Below are 20,769 nucleotides of genomic sequence, written 5' to 3'. Positions count from 1 at the left end.
ACTCAATATGCTAATTGGGCCTGTCAGTGTCCCTTTAAGGCTACATGCACACAACTGTATGTGTTTTGCGGTCCCCCCCCCCAACCCCCAAAAAAACGGATGACATCCGTATGCCATCAGTGTTTTTTTTGTTGTTTTTTTTTTTGCGGATCCGTTGTAACAATGCCTAAAACGGACACAAATAGGACATGTTCAATTTTTTTTGTGGGGCTACGGAATTGACATACGGACGCGGACAGCACACGGTATGCATTTTTTGCGGACCCATTGAAATGAATGGGTCTGCATCCTATCCGCAACAAATACAGAACGGACACGGAAACAATTAACGTTCGTGTGCATGTAGCCTAAATCTTAAACCATCACCAGCCATATGTTCAACTGAATTGTAGATACTACTGAACAAACTAAGCGATTTGTGCGAAGCTTAATTTACGAAATACATCATTTTATGCTTCTATAGCTATGTATGTGCAGAATATTAACATAAATACAGAACCCGTGGACTTGTGTGTAGTTGTATTTTGGACAGTAGCTGGAAAGTGAAGCATTGGGGTGAAGGCCACATGAAGAACATCGAAATCTGCATGCAGACGACACCCAGGCTTGGACAGATCTGGCTCATATCAGGTGTTCCAATACCGGACTGTATTCTGAGCATCACATCCTTCCCCTGGGGCTGCAGGGTTAGACGCGTGTACTCACAGCTGCCCCCCTGGATGCCCATCGTGCCTTATGGAAGCATGGACCTACCTAACAAATGATCAGTCACAGTTCCCAAAGTCAAGTCGAGGAGACAAATTCAGAGTGTAAAATATATTAAACGTTGCGTCATTAAATGCTGTGGATTTACCTGCCCTATAATTTTTGTCGACATGGAGAACGTTCTCAGTCCACATTCACACAATTAGATCAGCTTTCTTTTATATGTGCAGAAAATGCCTTCAAATTCATGCATTTTTCAGAGGGTTTTTTAAAGCATCTTTATGGCATTTTTGGTTCGCTTTCACATTTCTAACACCCGCACTTTTTTGTAGAGAAGTCTATGAGAAAAGCTCCACACCTCTAGCATGCTCCTTTCAAAGGAAACACCACAAATAAAAACATACATAGGCTTTTTAATAATCGCTATGGACTTTTATGTGACATCTGGCTGCACCACGTTTGAAGAAAATGTAATAAAAAAAAAAAACGACAAAGAAAATGCTAGCTTAAAGGGGCCTGCGTCACAAAACATATCCTACATTTTTTAAACAAGCACCTGGATCTGAATACTGAGTATCTTTATAGCGCCACCTGCTGTTTGATCTTTTTTTGCTTATTTTTTTGTCCATCTCACTGAGCTGGTCAAACGTGCTCAGTTTAAATCTTAAACCATCACCAGCCATATGTCCTGTAAGAAGCTGCGGCAGTTACAGGGAGAGAGCTGCATCAAAAAGGACACAACCCCTGCGCCGCCAGGCCGAAGATAATCTAGCAGCGCAGTGAATGGGGAGGTCTCTGGATCCGTGTGAGGTACAGGGCTGGTTCTAGCTTTGTTATATACGATGTCTGATTAAATCATAGCATGACCCCTTTAAAAGCTGCGAGACACACTGTCACATGGCTACTTTTCCCGTTCATGTAAATGTAGTATTCTGCCTAATTCGTGAAAAACGAAAATGTGAATGATGCCTTAATAAACAATAGGTCATTTTCTAATGACACATTCCCTTTGAAGGGGTTTATGCCCAGAAACAGCCCCACTCCTGTCGCTAAGTTCCTCCTGTTACTGCAGCTCAGTTCTAATCACAGGATTTGGCGTGGGTTGTAATACCAGACGAACCCCACCGACGGGCAAGGAACGGTTTCTGTGAGGGAAAAAAAAAGAGGTAAACTACACTCAGCGTGCCGTTTTTTGTGGTCCGCAAAAAAACGGAAGCCACCCGTGTGCCTTCCGCAATTTGTGGAACGGAAGGCCCATTGTATAAATTCCTATTCTTGTCCGCAAAAGGGACAAGAATAGGACATGTTCTATTTATTTATTTTTTTGCGGGGCTACGGAACAGAGCAACGGATTCGGACAGCACACGGAGTGCTGTCCGCATCTTTTGCGGCCCCGTTGAAGTGAATGGGTCCGCATCCGAGCCGCCAAAACTGCGGCTCGGATGTGGACCCAAAAAACGGACGTGTGCATGAGGCCTAAAAAAGTTTTTGCATGCCCCTGAACAAAACTATTTGGTAAAGGAAGGTGTAGCACTGAAGTTAGCGCTCTGACTGCCGGTACTCCCCTACATTTCCGCTAGCAACCAACCTGGAGGGAATATTAGATAGCAGGTGGGGTTTACACCGTCTCTCCCAGCAGACTGAGCAGTACTACATATTTCTTCTGTAACAGCCTACCTTCCAGTTACAGACTGGCTTTATGTGAGGTCAGGTAGAAGGAGAGGGAGACAAAGCGAGGCCTGATGGTAGAAATAATCACCTTATTGGCAGTGTTGTTTTATTTTCACCTGTATTTTGCCTTTAAAGGGGTTTTTCAGGCCGTTTATTATTGATGGCCTATCCTCGGGATAAGCCAGCAAAATCTAATTGGCGGAGTTCGGACACCCTGCGCCACCATCATCTTGAGTAGTAGCACCTTGACAGGGTGCAGGAAGATATTGATGGCGTATCTTGAGGATCAATATTAAAATTCCAGAAAACTCCTTTAAGAGATCGACTTAAATTTACACTTTCATCGACTCTAATTCCGAAAAAAATAGTAAGTTAAAAAAAAAAAAGATAAAAAAATTGTGGTTTAGAAAAAGTCATCAAGAAGGAGATAAAAATCCAGCGCAACTACACGACTCCAGCCTGCTCCAGTAATTACTCAAACACAGTTTTTTTTCCCTACTTGCCATGTTGAATACTGAACAAGTACAATTTCATTTTAGGAATCGCTCAAAATGTTTTCTTTTTAATTCTTTTCTCCGGGCTGTAATTAGTTTAATCTGGTTTGCTTTATTGTAATATTTCATTGGCGTAGGTTTCAAATCAATTAATATTTTGTACTCATCTTGACTGACTGGTATTCATTGGCTTGTTGCCACACCTTGATTCTCTATCACATTCAATCATGGCTCTTTTAATCTGAATATTTAGTACTCTTTCATGTCTTAATTACAGCAAATTGCACACAGTTGGCACCATTTCTTGAAATTAATCCCAGAGTACTTTGTTTCTGTCAAGCAGTCAAAGCCCCGGAGAATAATAGTAAATGTTATTGCAGATCTAAATTTAAACGACTGTCTATGTATTTAACACAAGCCTTTAATTATTCGTGAAATTCGTTTTTTTTTTCGGTTCAAATGTTAAACATCCTTCATTGAAGAAGGTAAATTGCTGTAGCCAGCAAATAAGTATATATTATGTTGGGGTATAAAGTAATAATACAATTAGCCTCGTCGCTGTCCCTTCTCTGCTATTACTACAATTATCATCATTATCGTTGTCGTTTTTGTGGTGGCACTTCAAGGGGTTATGATGGTTACTTAGGTCAAAGATACAGGAGATTCTACATTTCAACTTACGCCATTAATAACACAATCAAAAGTTGCTATTGTGCAAACCTGAAGATACATATTCGGGATTGCTTTGCTGCGTGTGATGGAGCAGATTTGCGCTAATACGGTTTCAGGGCTCATATACACGACCGCGTGCCACCCGGTGAACACAGCCCATGTGTCAGCCGCTTTTTCCAGACCGTCACCTGAACTCATCGCCTCATAATGATTTATGATGCAGTGCGGTCGGGTCAAAGGACCCGCCATTGGCCTGGGAGATGCGTCCGACATACGGGATATATTTCCTGGCCAGCACGCAGTGTTGTACACGAGCTCTTAGCCAGTGTAAACTAAGACTACATAGTCTAAAAAACTGCCAGATTTATCACTATGCCTACTGCTGGATGATAAAGCTGTCACATCTTTAGCCTCCTGGTCTAACTTTACACCACAATCGTGTACCAAAACTTTGCCTTACCCCTTTTATGTCTCCTCGTCATAGGAATTGGAAGAATGTCGTAAAAGTGTCTAAAACAACGTAATAAATGTGATGCAAAGCATGAACGGCAGTTTATTGGTACAAATTCTAGTGCATTTTCATTAGTAAATCTCCCCCTATATACTTATGTAAGTTCACTCATCAGGACTGATCCTCTACCTTTGGTAAACATCCTCTAAGCCCAGAAGTCAGTTACGGAGAGCTCACATCACCGTTATTTTTCAGTTCTGCACCGCCAGACGGATCCTGTGCATCAGTAATGTACATTTGGAATTTGAGCCATTTCGCCAATCAGAAAAAAAAAAAGTCCTACATGCATTACTAGAAAACCGGATTTGCAGATGCCATATGTGGATGATTGATGCACAGGATCCGTGTTTTTTTGTTTTTTTACAGGATCTTTTTTCTTTATTTATCTGCTCTTCTGGTGGATCAGAAGAACGGAATAATAATGGTTAATTAGTTTAGTAAAAAAAAAGCAGATGATTACTGGAGAACAAGGCATTTTTCTCAGATAAGATCTATTACAAAGTTTCTTATATTCACCTATACCACTGACTTAGGGCTCATGCACACAAACGTATTTTCTTTCTATGTCCATGTTTTTTTTGCGGACCATATGCGGAACTATTCATTTCAATTTGTCCGCCAAAAAAACAGAAGTTTTGTGTACATTCCATTTCTGTATGTCCGTTACGCCAAAAGTTAGAACATATCCTGTTATTGTCTGCATTACGGACAAGGATAGGATTATTCTATTAGGGGCCGGCTGTTCCGATCCGCAAAATATGGAATGCACACGGACGTCATCCTTATTTTTGGTGGATCCGTGTTTTGCAAAATACATACGGTCGTGTGCATGAGCCTTTATGCAAAGGTGTGTGAAACATCGGTGATCATCTGAACACTTTCATAGCATGTCCCTTAGGTCAGTCTTATCAATCCTAAAAACAAGGAATCCAAGAAACACTCAGTGGACAGGTGACTGCACTTGTATGGTTGGAAATAGCAGGAAAAATAACATTTTCCAGGACCACAGCTGATTCAGCAGTTGGATCCTCAACAATCATACTTTTATTGCATATCTAACTAGTAAACCCTTTTAAAGAAAAGGTAATCTAATGTATGTCGGGGGCTACAAATCACCTTGGAGAGGAGAGGAAGAAATTAGATTGCCCTTGTACCAAATCATTTTCATTTCTCTCTCTCACACAATCAATACCAGATATCTGGAAACTGCAAAACTCCTGCTATGAAAGGGGTTAAAAATCATAAATATGCAGGTATGGGCTTATGCACACGACCGTCATTCCTGTTTTTTGCGGCCCCATTGAAGTCAACGGTTCCGCATAGAGGCCGCAAAAAATAAAAATAAAAACTGAATGGGCAAATCCGCACCACAAAAGATAGCACATGTCCTATCGCTTGCCGTATTTTGCGGATCATGGACCCATTTAAGTCATATGAGATTCACACGGCCGGTGCCTGTGCATTGCAGACCGTTATTTGCAGTTCGCAGCACGGGCACGCCGACCATACGGTCGTGTGAATGAGCCATTAGCCAATTCCGTCTGAGATGCTTTTTTTTTTCTTAGATAGAAAAGGGGCTTTTTTCAGTTTAAATAAAGGATCGAGGCGGAAATGGCTAAAACGGATTCACAATGTGCATAAAGGATGCTTGAAATATAGGATCAGAAGAACGGTAAATGAAAGGGTGATGTGAAACTGGCCAGACTGGCATGATAATGATGGAGGAGATCTTTTGCCTCTTAACACATTTATAAAAAGAAACTTAGACTTCAACGGGCACACAACAGGTTGTGCCACAGAGCTGGTTTCAAAGTGGCACTTGGGATGAAGTCCAGGGAGTAAGCTATTTTATTTTTTTACATTTCCTATTTTTCTGTCTTCATTTTTTATTCTGAGCATGGCGACCAGCAGGCAAAAAAAAGGAGACAGGTAGCACTGAGAGAAATTTCATGGAGACCACTTAAAAAAAACAATTCCCTTCTCTAAGTTTTAGCAGTGCAGAGTTGAAGCCAGAGATTCTGGGCAGTGACATACAAATAAGAACTGAGAGGATCACCTTTTGCCTCCATCCACTTTCCCACTATCCCCTGAGCATATGCCGGCAGCTTAAACGTAACTTTTTAAATCCACAGCTTGAGCACCATGTGAACCCTGACTAAATACAATTCCTGTGCAAACTAGCTGTCACAAGCCCAGGCCGCTGCGCTTTTACTGTATATGTAATATACTATCATGTAAAATGGAGGAAACCAAATAAAGCTCCCTATACCAGCAGTTGTGCTTCGTAATAAAGTAGGGCTGTACAGAACTGCAGATTACAGGCTGCACTTCCAGGCATCTCAACAGGTTCATTCACACTGCGCCTTAACTGAACCTCTATATGTCTCGAAATGTATAGGAAGGTATACAAAGGCTTGTTTTGTGCCATGTTCCATTGGACACCATATCTTGGAGGTATTCTTAGACGTCCTTCTATTATTATAATGCCAAAATATAGATTTTGTTTATAAATATTATTCCCTGAAAAATCTCATTTTTCCATCCTGTAAAGGAATTATCCCATTAGAACAAACCCTGTCCATACTAGGGTATACAGCCGTGATATTGCAGGGGCTACCTTTATTAACCACAGCGGACAACTGCCACGGGGCATTCCTAGAACATTGTCCCATTATATATATATATATATATATATATATATATATATAATGAAGGACTCAGTGTGGCCATGAAATACCAGGATACTACTGCAGTGGTCGCTGCCACCATTGTCATAGGTACAATCTGTTGATCCTCGGCTACAGGATATCACACGGATATCATAGACCTGTGTTGGCTAGCCTCCGGCACTCCAGCTGTGGTAAAACAACAACTCCCAAGATGTACACTTGCTTGTCTGTTTTCAGAACGCCATAGAAATGAATGGAGCATGCTGGGAGTGGTAGTTTCACCACAGCTGGAGTGCTGTAGGCTAGCGATCACGGTCATAGATAATCCATCAGAATACATTCATTGACATATACCTGGTCTTTCTGCGCACAGACGTCCTTGCAATCCTTCAGTTCTGCCTCCAACTGGGCTACAGTCTGCTCTAATCGGTGAAGTTCGGCTTTGTGCTTCTGCTGGCCGGTCAGGATTTCCGTATGTAGGGAACGCAAGGTCTTTTCTAGCTCTTCGGTTTCATGTGCATACTTCCTCTGCTGGTCAAGTGCTTTCACAGCTTCAGCGTTCTGGCGTTCAATGACTTGCTGATACTCTTCTACTTTTGCGGTCTTCTCACAGACTTGCTTTTTTAAGTCCTCCATGTCCTATACAGTGCACAAAAGTCCCAATAACTGATACAGAACAGTGTCAACATGTAACTTATTATATCAAAACCATTCTAAAGTAATATTTCAGCATCCTTATTACATACACAGATGTATCAGAGTTAACAGTCACACTAGGTAACGCGTTACGACTGTTACTATGTATTTAACATAATAATATAATAGTAATGTAACTCTGCTACATCTGTACACTGTGTGTGTGTATATATATATATATATATATATATATATATCATGGGACAATGTTCTAGGAATGCCCCGTGACTTGTGCAGAGGTCAGGAAGGAGAAGATGTGCTGTGATATTACTGATTATGAAGGGATGATTCTGTATTATCTATCGATCTGTGATGTCTGTCATTGTAATCATAAGGAGATGACGGCAAAAAGTTGGCTTGGTGGCCAGTTAGAGATAATATAAAAATAACATCACCAAATTATTATTTTTTAAACTTCATCTAAGGGCTCATTCAGACAGCCGTATGCTGTCCGCAAAAATCCGGATTCGTTTTTTTGCCAACAGTTCAGCGTGTCCGCAAAAAAACGGATTGCCTTCAGTTGTTTTGCCGATCCATAGACTTTAATAGGGCCATGTCCTGATGTTCACTGACAAGTATAGGACATGTTTTATTTTTTTGCTGAGCCGTGCAATGAAAGAAAAGGGCCCCATAGAAATGAATGGGACAGCATCTAATCTGCAAAAAAAAGGATCCGCATTTTTGCGGACAGAATATAAAAAATTGACTTGGCACATTGACTTTCCGTTAATTTGGATTATAAATTCTTTGATTATAAATCTCACTACTGACATGATACAGTACAGAAATCAGGAAACTGTCAATCTATAGTAATAAAGTTTAGAAAACTCAATAAAAAGACATTTGAAAGAAATCTGGCATGTTACCGTATGTTATGAGATGCTCCTTAGTGAGTTAGGGGGGTTTCTTTAAGAGCAGAACATAGCAGTAGGTAGATTTACACTCCCTTTGTGCACTGTGCTGGGAATTTATCATTCCTCCATGCCATAATTTTTTTTTGCAAACCTCACATTTGCAGATTTTTTTAAACACAACTGTGCTTAAATCTAGGCACAAGTGACGTTTGTATACCATATGGGTGGGGCCAGCAGGCCCAGCGAATTTATCTTCTTTTACGCTAGTTTTCAGCACAGAACGGTCGTAGATTTTAGTTTAGGCGCATCCTCTGGCAGCGCAGGGCATTTTATAGACTGGCGTAAAACACCAGTCTATAATAAACTTCCCCCTGTGTAGATAAAATATATTGCTTACTTTTTGACACTCCTGTAGGTGTAAAGACTGTGCTTCATAATCGTCATTTGTGTGGCTGTGAGCGGACTTGTACTCCTCGGATTTAGAAGAAATGTTATTTATGTCATTTTGGCTCTTCAGGATCTGAAAGAAAAAGATTCCATTCTATGAAAAAAACGATCACATTATTTTTACCTCTAATATACAGTATATTGGTGTATAGTATTTACATACAGAATAAAGGTGCACCAAAAAGACATTAAAGGGGTTCTCCAGGCTTTTAATATTGAAGACTTATCCTCAGGATAGGTCATGAATATCAGATCAGCGGGGGTCTGACACCCGGCACCCCCGCCGATCAGCTGTATGAAGGGAAGGCGCGGGTGCTGTCTCCCTTCTCTCTTCCTGCTCGCCATAGCAGCAGTAAGCAGGAAGAGCGCATGCGTACACTGCGCGCACCTTCCTTTCATACAGCTGACCGGTGGGTGTACCGGATGTCAGACCCCCACAGATCTAATATTGATGACCCATCCTGAGGATAGGTTTTGAAGTATAGTAGTAACATTGATGTTATTAGGTTGCTGTATACTGGGCTATAGCAAGTTTTTTTGCCATCCAGCGAAAAGATTCATTGCAGCACTCCCCATGTACACACATACATATACACACACCTAGAACTAACTAAATTCACCTCCTTCCATAAAAAGTAACTTAACCTACATACTGCACAAATACTGTACATAGTACTGTTATATGATATGCTCATACATAATTAAACACAAATAAGGGCTTGTTCACATCGCATGGTTATAACGGAAAATAACGGAATCCATAAGGCGGAAGTCAAAACGGAAGGCATTCCGTTTTAATCCTTCATAATACAAAGTCTATGGGCAGCATAACGGATCCGTCCTGGTTTCCATTATGTAGGAGTCCAGTCCTGCATAATGGAAACCAGGATGGATCTGTTTTGCTGCCTATAAAATTGTATTATGACGGAATGCAAAACGGAAGCCTTTAAAAGGCATTCCGTTTTGCTTTCCGTCATAATAGAAGTCTATGAGCAATCATGACAGATCCGTCTGGTTTCCGTTATGCAGAACAGAAAAAAGTATTCGGCGCAGTGAGTGAAGGATGCTCTCCTGTTGCCGGCTTCGCTCACTGCGCTTGCGCCGAATACTAAACGGGATGGCGCAGGTGCAGGATTTTACGGGCACAGAGGAGAACTAGGACGTCAATCAACTGAACCTGGGCGTGCCAAAGGGTGAGAAGACAGAGCCTCTAGGTGCTGCTAGCTCCTAGAGGCTCATGAGCATATTATAACAGTCTTTATTTTGAGGGAACGGCGGCGGGCAAGGAGTTAAACATCATAATAGTTATGTTCTGCTGACATTAGCACATCGCTAATGTCAGTCAGCTACATAACGATTTTCTCATGACAGAAACCCTTTAATGCTTTATCATTTTATTTTCATGTTTTTATTTAAACTTCCACTGTATCATAACCGAGGCACTGTACATTTATTAACATTTTGAATAAACCTCAAAAAAAAATAACAGGATTAAAGTGTCCTACCTACTTCTTTACGGTCAGGAGAGAAAAATATGTTCTTAAGAATAGCCTGTATTCTGCAAACAAATCCACTTAGCAATGGTGACTAATAGGAAAACTTCCAACGCAAAGGGATGACACAAAACAATAAAACAACCTATGTGTACAGTATCACTGTGTAGCCCCAGCTTATTAAAGAGCTGCATGTGTTACTACAGCTTAGAAACAAGGGTAAGAACTAGAACAGGACATTTTGATGTGACAATGCTCTGTACCTGCTTTTGGAGAAGATCAATCTTTTCTGTCAATGTCTCCACCTGCCGCCCATACTGCTGGCACTGCTCTTTGCTCAATTTAACATCGTCCTTAGAGGAATGCAACTCTCCAGTTAACTGGTCAATCAGGTGCTCAAAGGTTTCTACCTGGTCACTCTTGTCCTTACACCGATGCTGAAGAATCAATATTTCAGCTTCAAGGCTCTGAATGGTTTCCTTTTTGTTCGTAATCTAGCAAAAGTTGGGGGGAAAAATAGACACAAAATGAGTCAAATTTATTTTCTAGCCTCCCATCCCACATAATAAAAAAAACCTTTTCTAATAAAACAGCAGTAAAAATGAAAAAAGAAAAAAGTCTTCAGAAAACTCAGATTGAGGCCAAAATCGCACAGACTCATATGAAATAATAAATGCGCAGTAGTTTTTGACATTTATGTATTTAAGGCTACTTTCATATCTGCGATCCAGTTTGGGATCTCAAAACCACAGCACAGCGCTTCCGTTATAATAATATCACCGGCAGCATCCGTTAAGAACAGATCCGGTTGAATTATATCTGGCTTCTTCAATTTCCCATGCTGAACACAAAAACACTGCTTCCGGCGATTTTGTATCAACAAACCGGAACGGAATGTATTCTGGTGCACTCCGTTCCGGTTTGTTCAGTTTTGTTCCCATTGACAATGAATGTGGACAAAACTTAAAGGGAACCTGTCAGCAGGATTTTGTGTATAGAGCTGAGGACATGGGCGGCTAGATGGCCGCTAGCACATCCACAATACCCAGTCCCCATAGCTCTGTGTGCTTTTATTGTGTGACAAAAAAGATTTGATACATATGCAAATTAACCTGAGATGAGTCCTGTCCCTGACTCATCTCACATACAGGACTCATCTCAGGGTAATTTGCATATGTATCAAATCGGTTTTTTTCACACAATAAAAGCACACAGAGCTATGGGGACTGGATATTGCAGATCTGCTAGCAGCCATCTAGCAACCCATGTCCTCAGCTCTATACACAAAATCCCGCCGACAGGTTCCCTTTAAGCGTTGTGCTGCGGCTTTAAGATGCTGTGCCAGATCTCAATTGGACGGGTCATAAATAGAAGACTAAATGAATGTAGTAACGAGAGTCCATCAATGATTGCAATATTAAGGGGGTCTATGACACTCAAAACAAAGAAAATCTACAGAAGAGAGCAGTGGCGGACTAGGAACTTTGAGCCTATCAGATGAAACTGCATCTGAAAGCCCATCATGCAGCCATAGTGTCATCAGAGCAGGCACGCATCATTGTGTTACTATATTCTAATAGGTTACTAGTAGATCAACTGTGTGAGAGGCAGCAAAGGTTTCTGTGCTGGACTGTAGAGGCCAATTACTGGACCAGGACTGATGGATCAGAGTTCAATATGGTCCTCACAGAGTACTCAAACATATCTGTAACTTCAAACTGAAAAGAATGGCGTGGTGTTAAACAGGCAGGAAGTGCTCAAACCCACATGCAGTTGTGCATATATACAGGGGAGCAAATCCTGCACTTGTGGCCTGTTGCTAAATGCATACAGTGGAGGATGCCCGCAGCGAACCACAAGTACCACAATGGACATCCTACACAAGATAGCAATTATGTGGATGTGATGATCAATATAATAATATGACAAAATAATAGCAAAGACAGGTGCACTCTGCGATCTTACTAAACCCTCAAACTGATTTTAAAATTGGGAGATTAGCCAACAAGTCCTACGGTGTAGGACATGTCTGAGCCCGAGCACCGCGCCAAGGTTTCTCAAGTAGCTCGGGACCTAACACTCACCTACCCTTCTCCCATTGCTAGCATGGTAACATGTTGGAGGTAACTGGTGAGTTGCTTGTGAGTCAGCCTCATGCTCCTGGTATTGCCCACATGAGCTACTTGAGAAACCTTGGCGCAGTGCTCGGGCTCAGACATGTCCTACACCGTAGAACATGTTGGCTAATCTCTCAATTTTAAAATCAGTTTGAGGGTTTAGCAAGACCGCAGAGTGCACCTGTCTTTGCTATTATTTTGTTATATTGTTATATTTGTAACTTCCATTAATTTCTAAGAAGAGTGACCCACCAGACTACAATGTGCATTGGGTGGTTGCAGGCTTATGGGAGATGACTCCATGTCAATATAATTAACAGGAACAATATCAGTAGGGGGTCTCCCAAAGCCAGCAACTACTTTAAAGGGGTTTCCCGGATTTTCATATTGATGGCCTATCCTTAGGATAGTTCACAAATATGAGATTGGTGGGGGTCCGACTCCAGGCACCTCCGCCAATAAGCTGTACGAAAAGGCAGCAGAGCTCCATGAGCACTTAGGCCTCTTCCTAGGCCATGTGATGTCACGTTCATTGGTCACATGACCTAGGCGCAGCTCAGTCCCATTCAAGTGAATGGGGCTGAGCTGCAATACCAAGCACAGCCGCTATACAATGTACAGCGCTGTGCTCGTTGAGCTGTGATGATGGGTCCGCATTCCTGATGAGGGGTGCACACGGTATTGTGGACCCGATGTATGTGGGCCTCAATAATGCCACAGCCAGGCAACGGCCGTGTGCATGAGCCCTTATACACATTCTTATTTGAGGGATTTCAAATACAATTGACTCCATCACTTTGGCTTTTTCCCTTAAAGGGAACCTGTCACCAGGATTTTGGGTATAGAACTAAGGACATGGGTTGCTAGATGGCCACTAGCACATCCACACTATCCAGTCCCCATAGCTCCGTGTGCTTTTGTTGCGTAAAAAAACCGATTTGATACATATGCAAATGAACATAAAAGAGTCATATCTTACTTGTGTGACCAGAGAAGAGTCATATTTTCAAGCTCTGACTTATCTCAGGTTAATTTGCATATGTATCAAATCGGTTTTTATACACAATAAAAGCACACAGAGCTATGGGGACTGGGTATTGCGGATGTGCTAGTGGCCATCTAGCAACCCATGTCCTCAGCTCTATACCCAAAATTCTGGTGACAGGTTCCCTTTAAGGCGTCTTCTACAAGCTTTTCAAACGTTCAGGACAGAAAATAGCTACTGTCACTCTCACATTAAGAGGTTTTTTTTTTCATATTTTTAAAAGGAGGCATTCATAATACTTAATGAAGAAATAAAAAAGATTGTCATCACCGCGCACTGCCACAGCTTGTTATGAATGGACACCTTGTAACAATCGCGTCAGCGCTGCCCCTGAGCATTGCAAGGCTTATGTTGGGAAATGTGCCCAGATTTTGCTTTGCTGTGGATGTTTCTAATTTCTCCTGTCTTAATCAACTTCTCAAATTAACACAATCATCTGATTGTTCCTTTGCATAAGGTCTGTCTCATAGATGGGAACTTAATGATGCTTGGGCAAGGTAAAGCTAGAATTCCCAGCAGAACCCTGATTGATGAAATGAACTTTGACGACTGGGATTTCCAAGTTTGTTTAAAATTTACCCCTCAGTAACATTGTTAGGCTCATGGCATACATGATTACAGTGTAATGTCTATAGTATGATGAAACATCAGGAATGACATTATACTAATGATGAAATCGAGCTGATATGAACTGCTGCTGCAACTATACAGGAACCTTTATTTAAAGGGAATGTGTATTCTTTCTGTTAATTAAAACCAGATAGTGACACACATTATTTTTTTTCTAATCTATGTTTGTTTTCTGATTGTAGATTTTTTTTTATTCCACATCCTGAAGATGATTTTGGGGGCTGCCATCTTGCCTGAGCTGTTAACGGCATTTAGAAGTATGATTTATAGCAGCCACCAAGGGCCACAGACATAAAAGACTGGAGGGGACTCATTGACCTCTATGGGACAGTTTTCTAGGCATGCTCTTTGTCCTATGCAGAGGTCAATACTAGGAGGGAGTAGATAAGCTGCAATATCACCTATTGTCAAATGGTGGATCCTGCGTTATCTAAATATAGGCGATATTTGCCATTGTAATCCATTCTGCAATGATAATGAGATAACTGCCAAATAATGATCTGTACAGATCAAGACGTGATGCCTATCATTAGACTTAGTGGCCTGTGTGAAAACTGCACAATTTTAGGATTTAATATATTTTTTTTTTAATATAGAAGACATAGAAAATTCAAAACAACATCACCAAAATATCCAAAAATATGTTTAACATAAAAAAAAAAAAAATGTAAACGCATTACCATTAAGAACCTGTCAATGCTAAAATAAAATAAGACATAAAAGAAAAGAAAATCATTAAATGGAAAAATAGCAACTCTGGAATTTGGCCAAAAAGGCCACCAAAAGCTGGAATCATTAACCCTAGACCCAATTCTTCTGATAGGTGTTGGTTTCAGCATTGCGATTTGGATACACTGACGCTGGGTTCAGACCTGAGCGTTCGCGATGGAGTGCTCTGTATGCGCGATTGTACCGGCGTTTGCAATCGCGCATACAGAGACAAGCAAACACCCATTGTCACGCGTTCCCGGAAATCTATGTATGGGACGCGCTACAAGACGCCCCAAAGAAGCTCATGTACTTCTTGGGGCGTCGGGCGTTTTACAGCGCGATCGTACGCGCTGTAAAACGCTCAGGTCTGAACCCAGCCTTAAAGCTTACCTAACTTTTAACCCGTAGGATAACAGCACCATACATGTACGGTGCTGGAAACTGGGATAGAAATCCCAGCGCCGTATAGCTACGGCGCTCTGATCAGGCGCAGAAGCTGCGCCCGCCCGATCAGCTGCAGGGGTCCGGCAGTCACTGATTGCCGGCGCATAAACCCTTGCACTGTCGCGGTCAGCGCTGGCCGCAGCACGTGCTGTATCCTGCCGGATGCGGGGTGTCCATCAGGTCCCTGTGTTGCTGTGACTGGGACCCGATGGCAGGGAAGGAAGGCATTGCGCTGCCTTCCTTAGGCATCGTGGCTGCCTTCCATGACAGCCTGTGAGATCCAGCCCCCTGAATCTCACAGGCAGGAAGCTGTAAGTGTATACTTACAGCCAATGCATTACAATACAGAAGCATTGTAATGTATTGTAAAGGGGATAAGACCCGAAAAAGTTCCAGAGTGGGACAAAAAATTAAGTGAAAAAAGAAGTAAAAAAAAAAATTGTTTCAAGTAAAAAAAGCGCCCTTTTTTAAAATAGGGAAAAAAAGGAAAGGAAACATATTAGGTATCGCCGTGTCCGTATCCACCGGCTCTATAAAAATATTACATGAGCCACCCAGTCAGGTGAATGCTGTAAAAAAATAAAATAAAAATAGTGTCAAAAAATCAATTTTCTGGTCACCTTGCCTCACAAAAAGTGTAATACCAAGTGATCAAAAAGTCTTATGTAGCCCAAAATCATACCAAACAGTCCTCTAATTCTGCAAAAAATGAGACCCTACCTAAGACAATCACCCAAAAATAAAAAAATAGGGCTCTCATAAAATGGCAACACAAAAAAAAAGATTTTATTCTGTTCAAAAATGATTTCACTGTGTAAAAACATAACAAAAACGATAGACATATTAAGAATTGCTGCGTCCGTAACAACCTTCTCTTTACAAATATCACATTATATGTCCCCTCAGATGAATGCTGTAAAAAAAAAAAAAAAAACTATGCCAAAACAGCCATTTTTGTTTCATCTTGCCTCACAAAAACTTTAATACCAAGCGATCAAAAAGTCTTATGTACCCCAAAATTGCACCAGTCACCTCATCCCGCAAAAAATTATCCCCCAGATAAGGCAATCACTTGAAAAATAAAAACCAATGGCACCCATAAACCTATCCATCAAAATCTGTGTTGCAAAAGCCATATGGCGCTCCTTCCGACTCCTGCCATGTGCCACCCCAGCAGTTTACCACCACATTTGGGGTGTTGCCGTATTCAGGAGAAAGTGGGTAACAAATTATGGGGTGTTTTTTCTCCTGTTACCCCTTGTGAAAATGAAAATTTGGGGCTAAAGCAACATTTTATTAGACGAAACTAAACTTTTTATTTTTACAGCCAAGTAGATTCTCAATACTCTCTAGCTCTAGCTTTCTGACTATATCCCCTTGATCAATCATGGAGAAAATCAATTCTTTGCATTGATCATGAGAATATCAATTTAGGCAAAATTACAGCAAACAAGGACATTAAAATGATTCCTTTGGTCCTTATATGGTATATGTTTTTATCAAGTTTTTATGTATTAATTATTGATTTATATATGATAGGATTGATGAAATATTACATGAATTGTGCTTAATTAGTCCTTTTAATATTTAATTAAAACGTAGGTTCTCAATACAGTCGTGGATGATACAGTGCATGTTAATCAAATTAATTATACATACGTCCTTTTGTGAGGTTTTACAAGGTAAACCTTTTTTTTAACAGAGCACCTTATTCCATAAATCGGGACAGGTGAGCCACCACATAACTATTTATATATTGAGGTTTATTTTGCTGTTAACCCTTGCTGTGTTGCAAAAAAACATTGATCAACATTAAAAAATATCTACCAAAAAAGTGAAATTTTTAAATTTCACCTCCATTTTCCTTTAATTCTTGTGGAACACCTCAAGGGTTAAAATTTTTTGTAACATCAGTTTTGAATAATTTAAGGAGTGTAGTTTCTAAAATTGGGTCATTTATGGGTGGTTTCCATTACGTAAGCCCCCTCAAAATCACTTAATAACTGAATTGGTGCTTAAAAAAATGGTTTTGGAAATTTTGTTGAAAATTTTGAAAAAAAAGAGCTTCTAAACTTCTAAGCCTTCTAACATCCTAAAAAAATTAAATGACATTAACAAAATTATGCCAACATAAAGCAGACCTATGGGGAATGTTGGTAGTAATACCTCATAAAATGGTTATCAATCTGTCTGCCTTAAAAGTAGAGAAATTAAAATTTAGAAAATTGTTAATTTTTCAAAATGTGTGGAAAATTTTGGATTATTTTATAAATAAAGGTGAAATATATTGACTCAAATTTACCACTGTCATGAAGTACAATGTGCCACGAGAAAACAATCTCAGAATGGCTTGGATAACTAAAAGCGTTCCAAAGTTATTACCATATAAAGTGACATGTCAGATTTGCAAAAAATCGGCCTGAAATTTAAGGTAAAAAGTGGCCCGGTACTGAAAGGGTTAAACTCTAAATTACTCAATAGTACAGGGTGTGTATACATGATGAATAACACTATTTCTGGCCACTATATGACTTGTATCTGGCATTTTCTGTGCATTCATACATGGTGGGGGGGGGCTAGTTCCAATCCACTGCACACACAAAATAGAGGACAATTTGCTTCCTAACCTTCTCATACACTCACAAGCAGCCAACAGATCATGGTGAGAATTACAGAGAAGTACTAACCTGTATGGTTATGGATACAGTACTTAGGAAGTTTATATTCTGGCCCATGTAGCTCCATCTGTCTGCTTGTCTGTGTCTTATTTAATTCTTTCTGACTGCTCAAGCCTCTCATCTCCATAGCCTTGCATTGACAAGTGCAATATGATTCTCCTGTGGAGCTCCTCCCATTTTGGACTAGATTAAGGCTACTTTCACACTAGCGTTTTGGCTTTCCGCTTGCGAGATCCATTCAGGGCTCTCACAAGCGGTCCAAAACGGATTAGTTTTGCCCCAATGCATTCTGAATGGAATAGGATCCGCTCAAAATGCATCAGTTTGCCTCCGTTCAGTCACCATTCCGCTCTGGAGGCGGACACCAAAACGCTGCCTACATCGTTTTGCTGTCCGCCTGACGAAGCGGAGCCAAACTGATCCGTCCTGGCACACAATGTAAGTCAATGGGGACGGATCCGTTTTCCCTGACACAATCTGGCACAATAGAAAATGGATCCGTCCCCCATTGACTTTCAAGGGTGTTCATGACGGATCAGTCATGGCTACAGAAGACATAATAAAACCAGATCCGTTCATGAGGGATGCAGGCGGTTGTATTATTGTAACGGAAGCATGACGGATCTGCAAAAAACGCTAGTGTGAAAGTAGCCCAAGGCATTTTCAAAGTGAAAAACAATTAGCAAGGAAGGGGGTGGGGGGGATTGCTAATAAGACGTATTACAAAGTTTCTTGTAGTTGCCTGTACTATTGATTTAAGGAAATTTGTTGAAAAGTTAGTGACCATTTAACGGAAGAGATTAGAGCTCATGAAAAGTTACAAGAGTTACGGATTTTCAAGAGAATTTCTCAAACCTGAAAGCGTCACAGTAACTGAGGGATGTAAATTCTGGTTTCCCAGCCAGCAGACCTTGAAGCTCCACTGTCATAAAACTTGAACATCTATAGAATTCCCATGAAGGGTTAAAAGAGCAGGTAGTTGTCCTATTTGCATGCTAGAATGGTTTAAAGAGATATGAGACGCAAGTTCAATTTCTGCTGTACTGGCAGATACCTTCAGACCCCAGCATAATAATCAACTCACATACTACAATATATTAGGGAATAGCTGTACATGCAATTCACTAATATTTTATGCAAAATATATCCAAACCACTGAATTGGAAGTTATGCTAGCTTACAGATTTTGCTGATAAGGTAAATTAACCAAATTGGCACACTTTTCAGCAAATAATTATGTGAGGCATATAGTATAGTTTGATGTAGCGCATGAATTACAATGGTAATAAGCCATTGGTGGGCTGGGAATCACAATGTCAGCAGAAACTATCCCTGTTATGTTCTCTTATTTTGTGGTGGTCTCTGGGCCCGATTTGAAAGACCCTTCCCCATCCTGGATATGGATATCTCTGCATAGTGTGTTAATGCCACTAGGTTGGCTGGGTTAGGAATTCATCTAAAAAAGAGACATGCCAGTGATTCTGTAATGGCTGCGATACAGCAGAGAGAGTGTGACTGATGCTGCATATCCCTGGGATAGGGTAGTCCACCAGGAAAGAAAGAGTGAGGTCTGTATATTTGTATGGGATTAAAGTATATTTTTCTCCCCAGAAACAGTGTCACTCTTGTCCATGGGCTTCTTGTATTACAGCTCATTCCTGTTTAATGAGATAGCCATGGAGAAGAGTAGAATTTCTTGGTCTAATCAGGTACAACCACTTACACCTTAAAGGGGGATCTGTCGGTAACACTAGGTAGGGGCTAGGAGAGCAGTACAAACATACTCCTTCTGAAGTTTTTTTTATCTGGAGTAGTGTGAATATGAACTTTTATTCTGCTATGCTCTACCCCACCAGTACGCAGGAGGCAGAGCTTTACTGCGAAGTGCTCTTTGAATTGATCTGCTTCACAACTTCTTCCCTCTGTAGCATTCTAAAAGAAGACCACTAGAGTTGTCACTCAGAGCAGACGGGAAAGCTTGTGAAGCAGAGCAATGCAGAGAGCACTTCACAATGAAGCCCTGCCCTGGACACTTGGAGGCGCAAAACATGGCAGAATAAAAGTTCATATTCACACTACTCCAGATCATAAAAGCCCTACAAAAGGTACGTTTGTCAGCCAAATAAAGGTCACAAAAAGTACCAGAAAATGACGAGGTTCACGCTGAAAAATAAACTAGACAGGTTTCTATTAAGGGAAAGTTTCGGAATACATCAGTGCAATCATAGAGGGATGCATTGTAAAGAACCTGCAGCTAAATTGCAGGATAATCACCATATCTCAGCTGAACAGACTTCTGTAAAGTAACCATACTTTCCTTGTTTCTTTCATTATAAATGTGTTCGAACACAATTCTTCTGGAGGCATTTAAATGTCAAATACATAGATTTGCTTATAAGATTATACAAATCCATAGAACAAGAAAAGTCTGCTTCGGGTAAACAATACAAGTGCACTTGATATTAGCATGTGCTCTCCTTTGTCTCCAGGCAGCAGAGCCCATATGTTGGACACGCATGATAAGAAGCTATATGGTTGTATTCAAACGTTTGTGGCACATGCACATAGCTGTCACTATGGCCTACGATGGGCAGGCTGCTTAATGATGCAAGTGACACCACCTTTGATAAAAGACATGTCTCATAAATGCATTTGTACACTTGAGAAGTGAGTTTCTTAACATATATTTTTGAAGAATGCATTGGCTTCAAACATTGTCCACTTTGCAGAAGAAAACATTTCTACAACCTAACATAGAAAAGAAGCTACTGTTCCTGATGGAACAAGGGGAAGAGAGAACAGACTGAAACCTGAGGAAAGACAGGGCACCACCAGACAATACAAAGCAGAACTGCTATATACCCGTCACGTTCAGCACTTTATTTATGACGTAGACTTCCATAATTAGACTTAATTCCTTCCTTCTAGAGTG

General features: G+C 40.7%; 1 protein-coding gene across 2 annotated transcripts in view; it reads right to left on the bottom strand.

Moving 5' to 3' along the window:
• Window positions 1–20,769, bottom strand: part of LOC122939589 (polyamine-modulated factor 1-binding protein 1-like) — a 340,683-nt gene that overhangs the window by 250,693 nt on the left and 69,221 nt on the right. For both annotated transcript variants that reach the window (XM_044295697.1, XM_044295698.1), the window contains exons 9-11: window positions 10,476–10,706; window positions 8,670–8,792; window positions 7,077–7,361 (exon numbers count right to left, since the gene is read on the bottom strand). In XM_044295697.1, the coding sequence (XP_044151632.1) occupies window positions 7,077–7,361; window positions 8,670–8,792; window positions 10,476–10,706 (639 nt within the window). The remainder of the gene's footprint in view (window positions 1–7,076; window positions 7,362–8,669; window positions 8,793–10,475; window positions 10,707–20,769) is intronic.

Source organism: Bufo gargarizans, chromosome 5 (assembly GCF_014858855.1).
Source record: "Bufo gargarizans isolate SCDJY-AF-19 chromosome 5, ASM1485885v1, whole genome shotgun sequence".
Classification (NCBI taxonomy): domain Eukaryota; kingdom Metazoa; phylum Chordata; class Amphibia; order Anura; family Bufonidae; genus Bufo; species Bufo gargarizans.
Note: the sequence above shows the minus strand (reverse complement) of the source record. Positions and strands in the feature narration are given on the sequence as shown.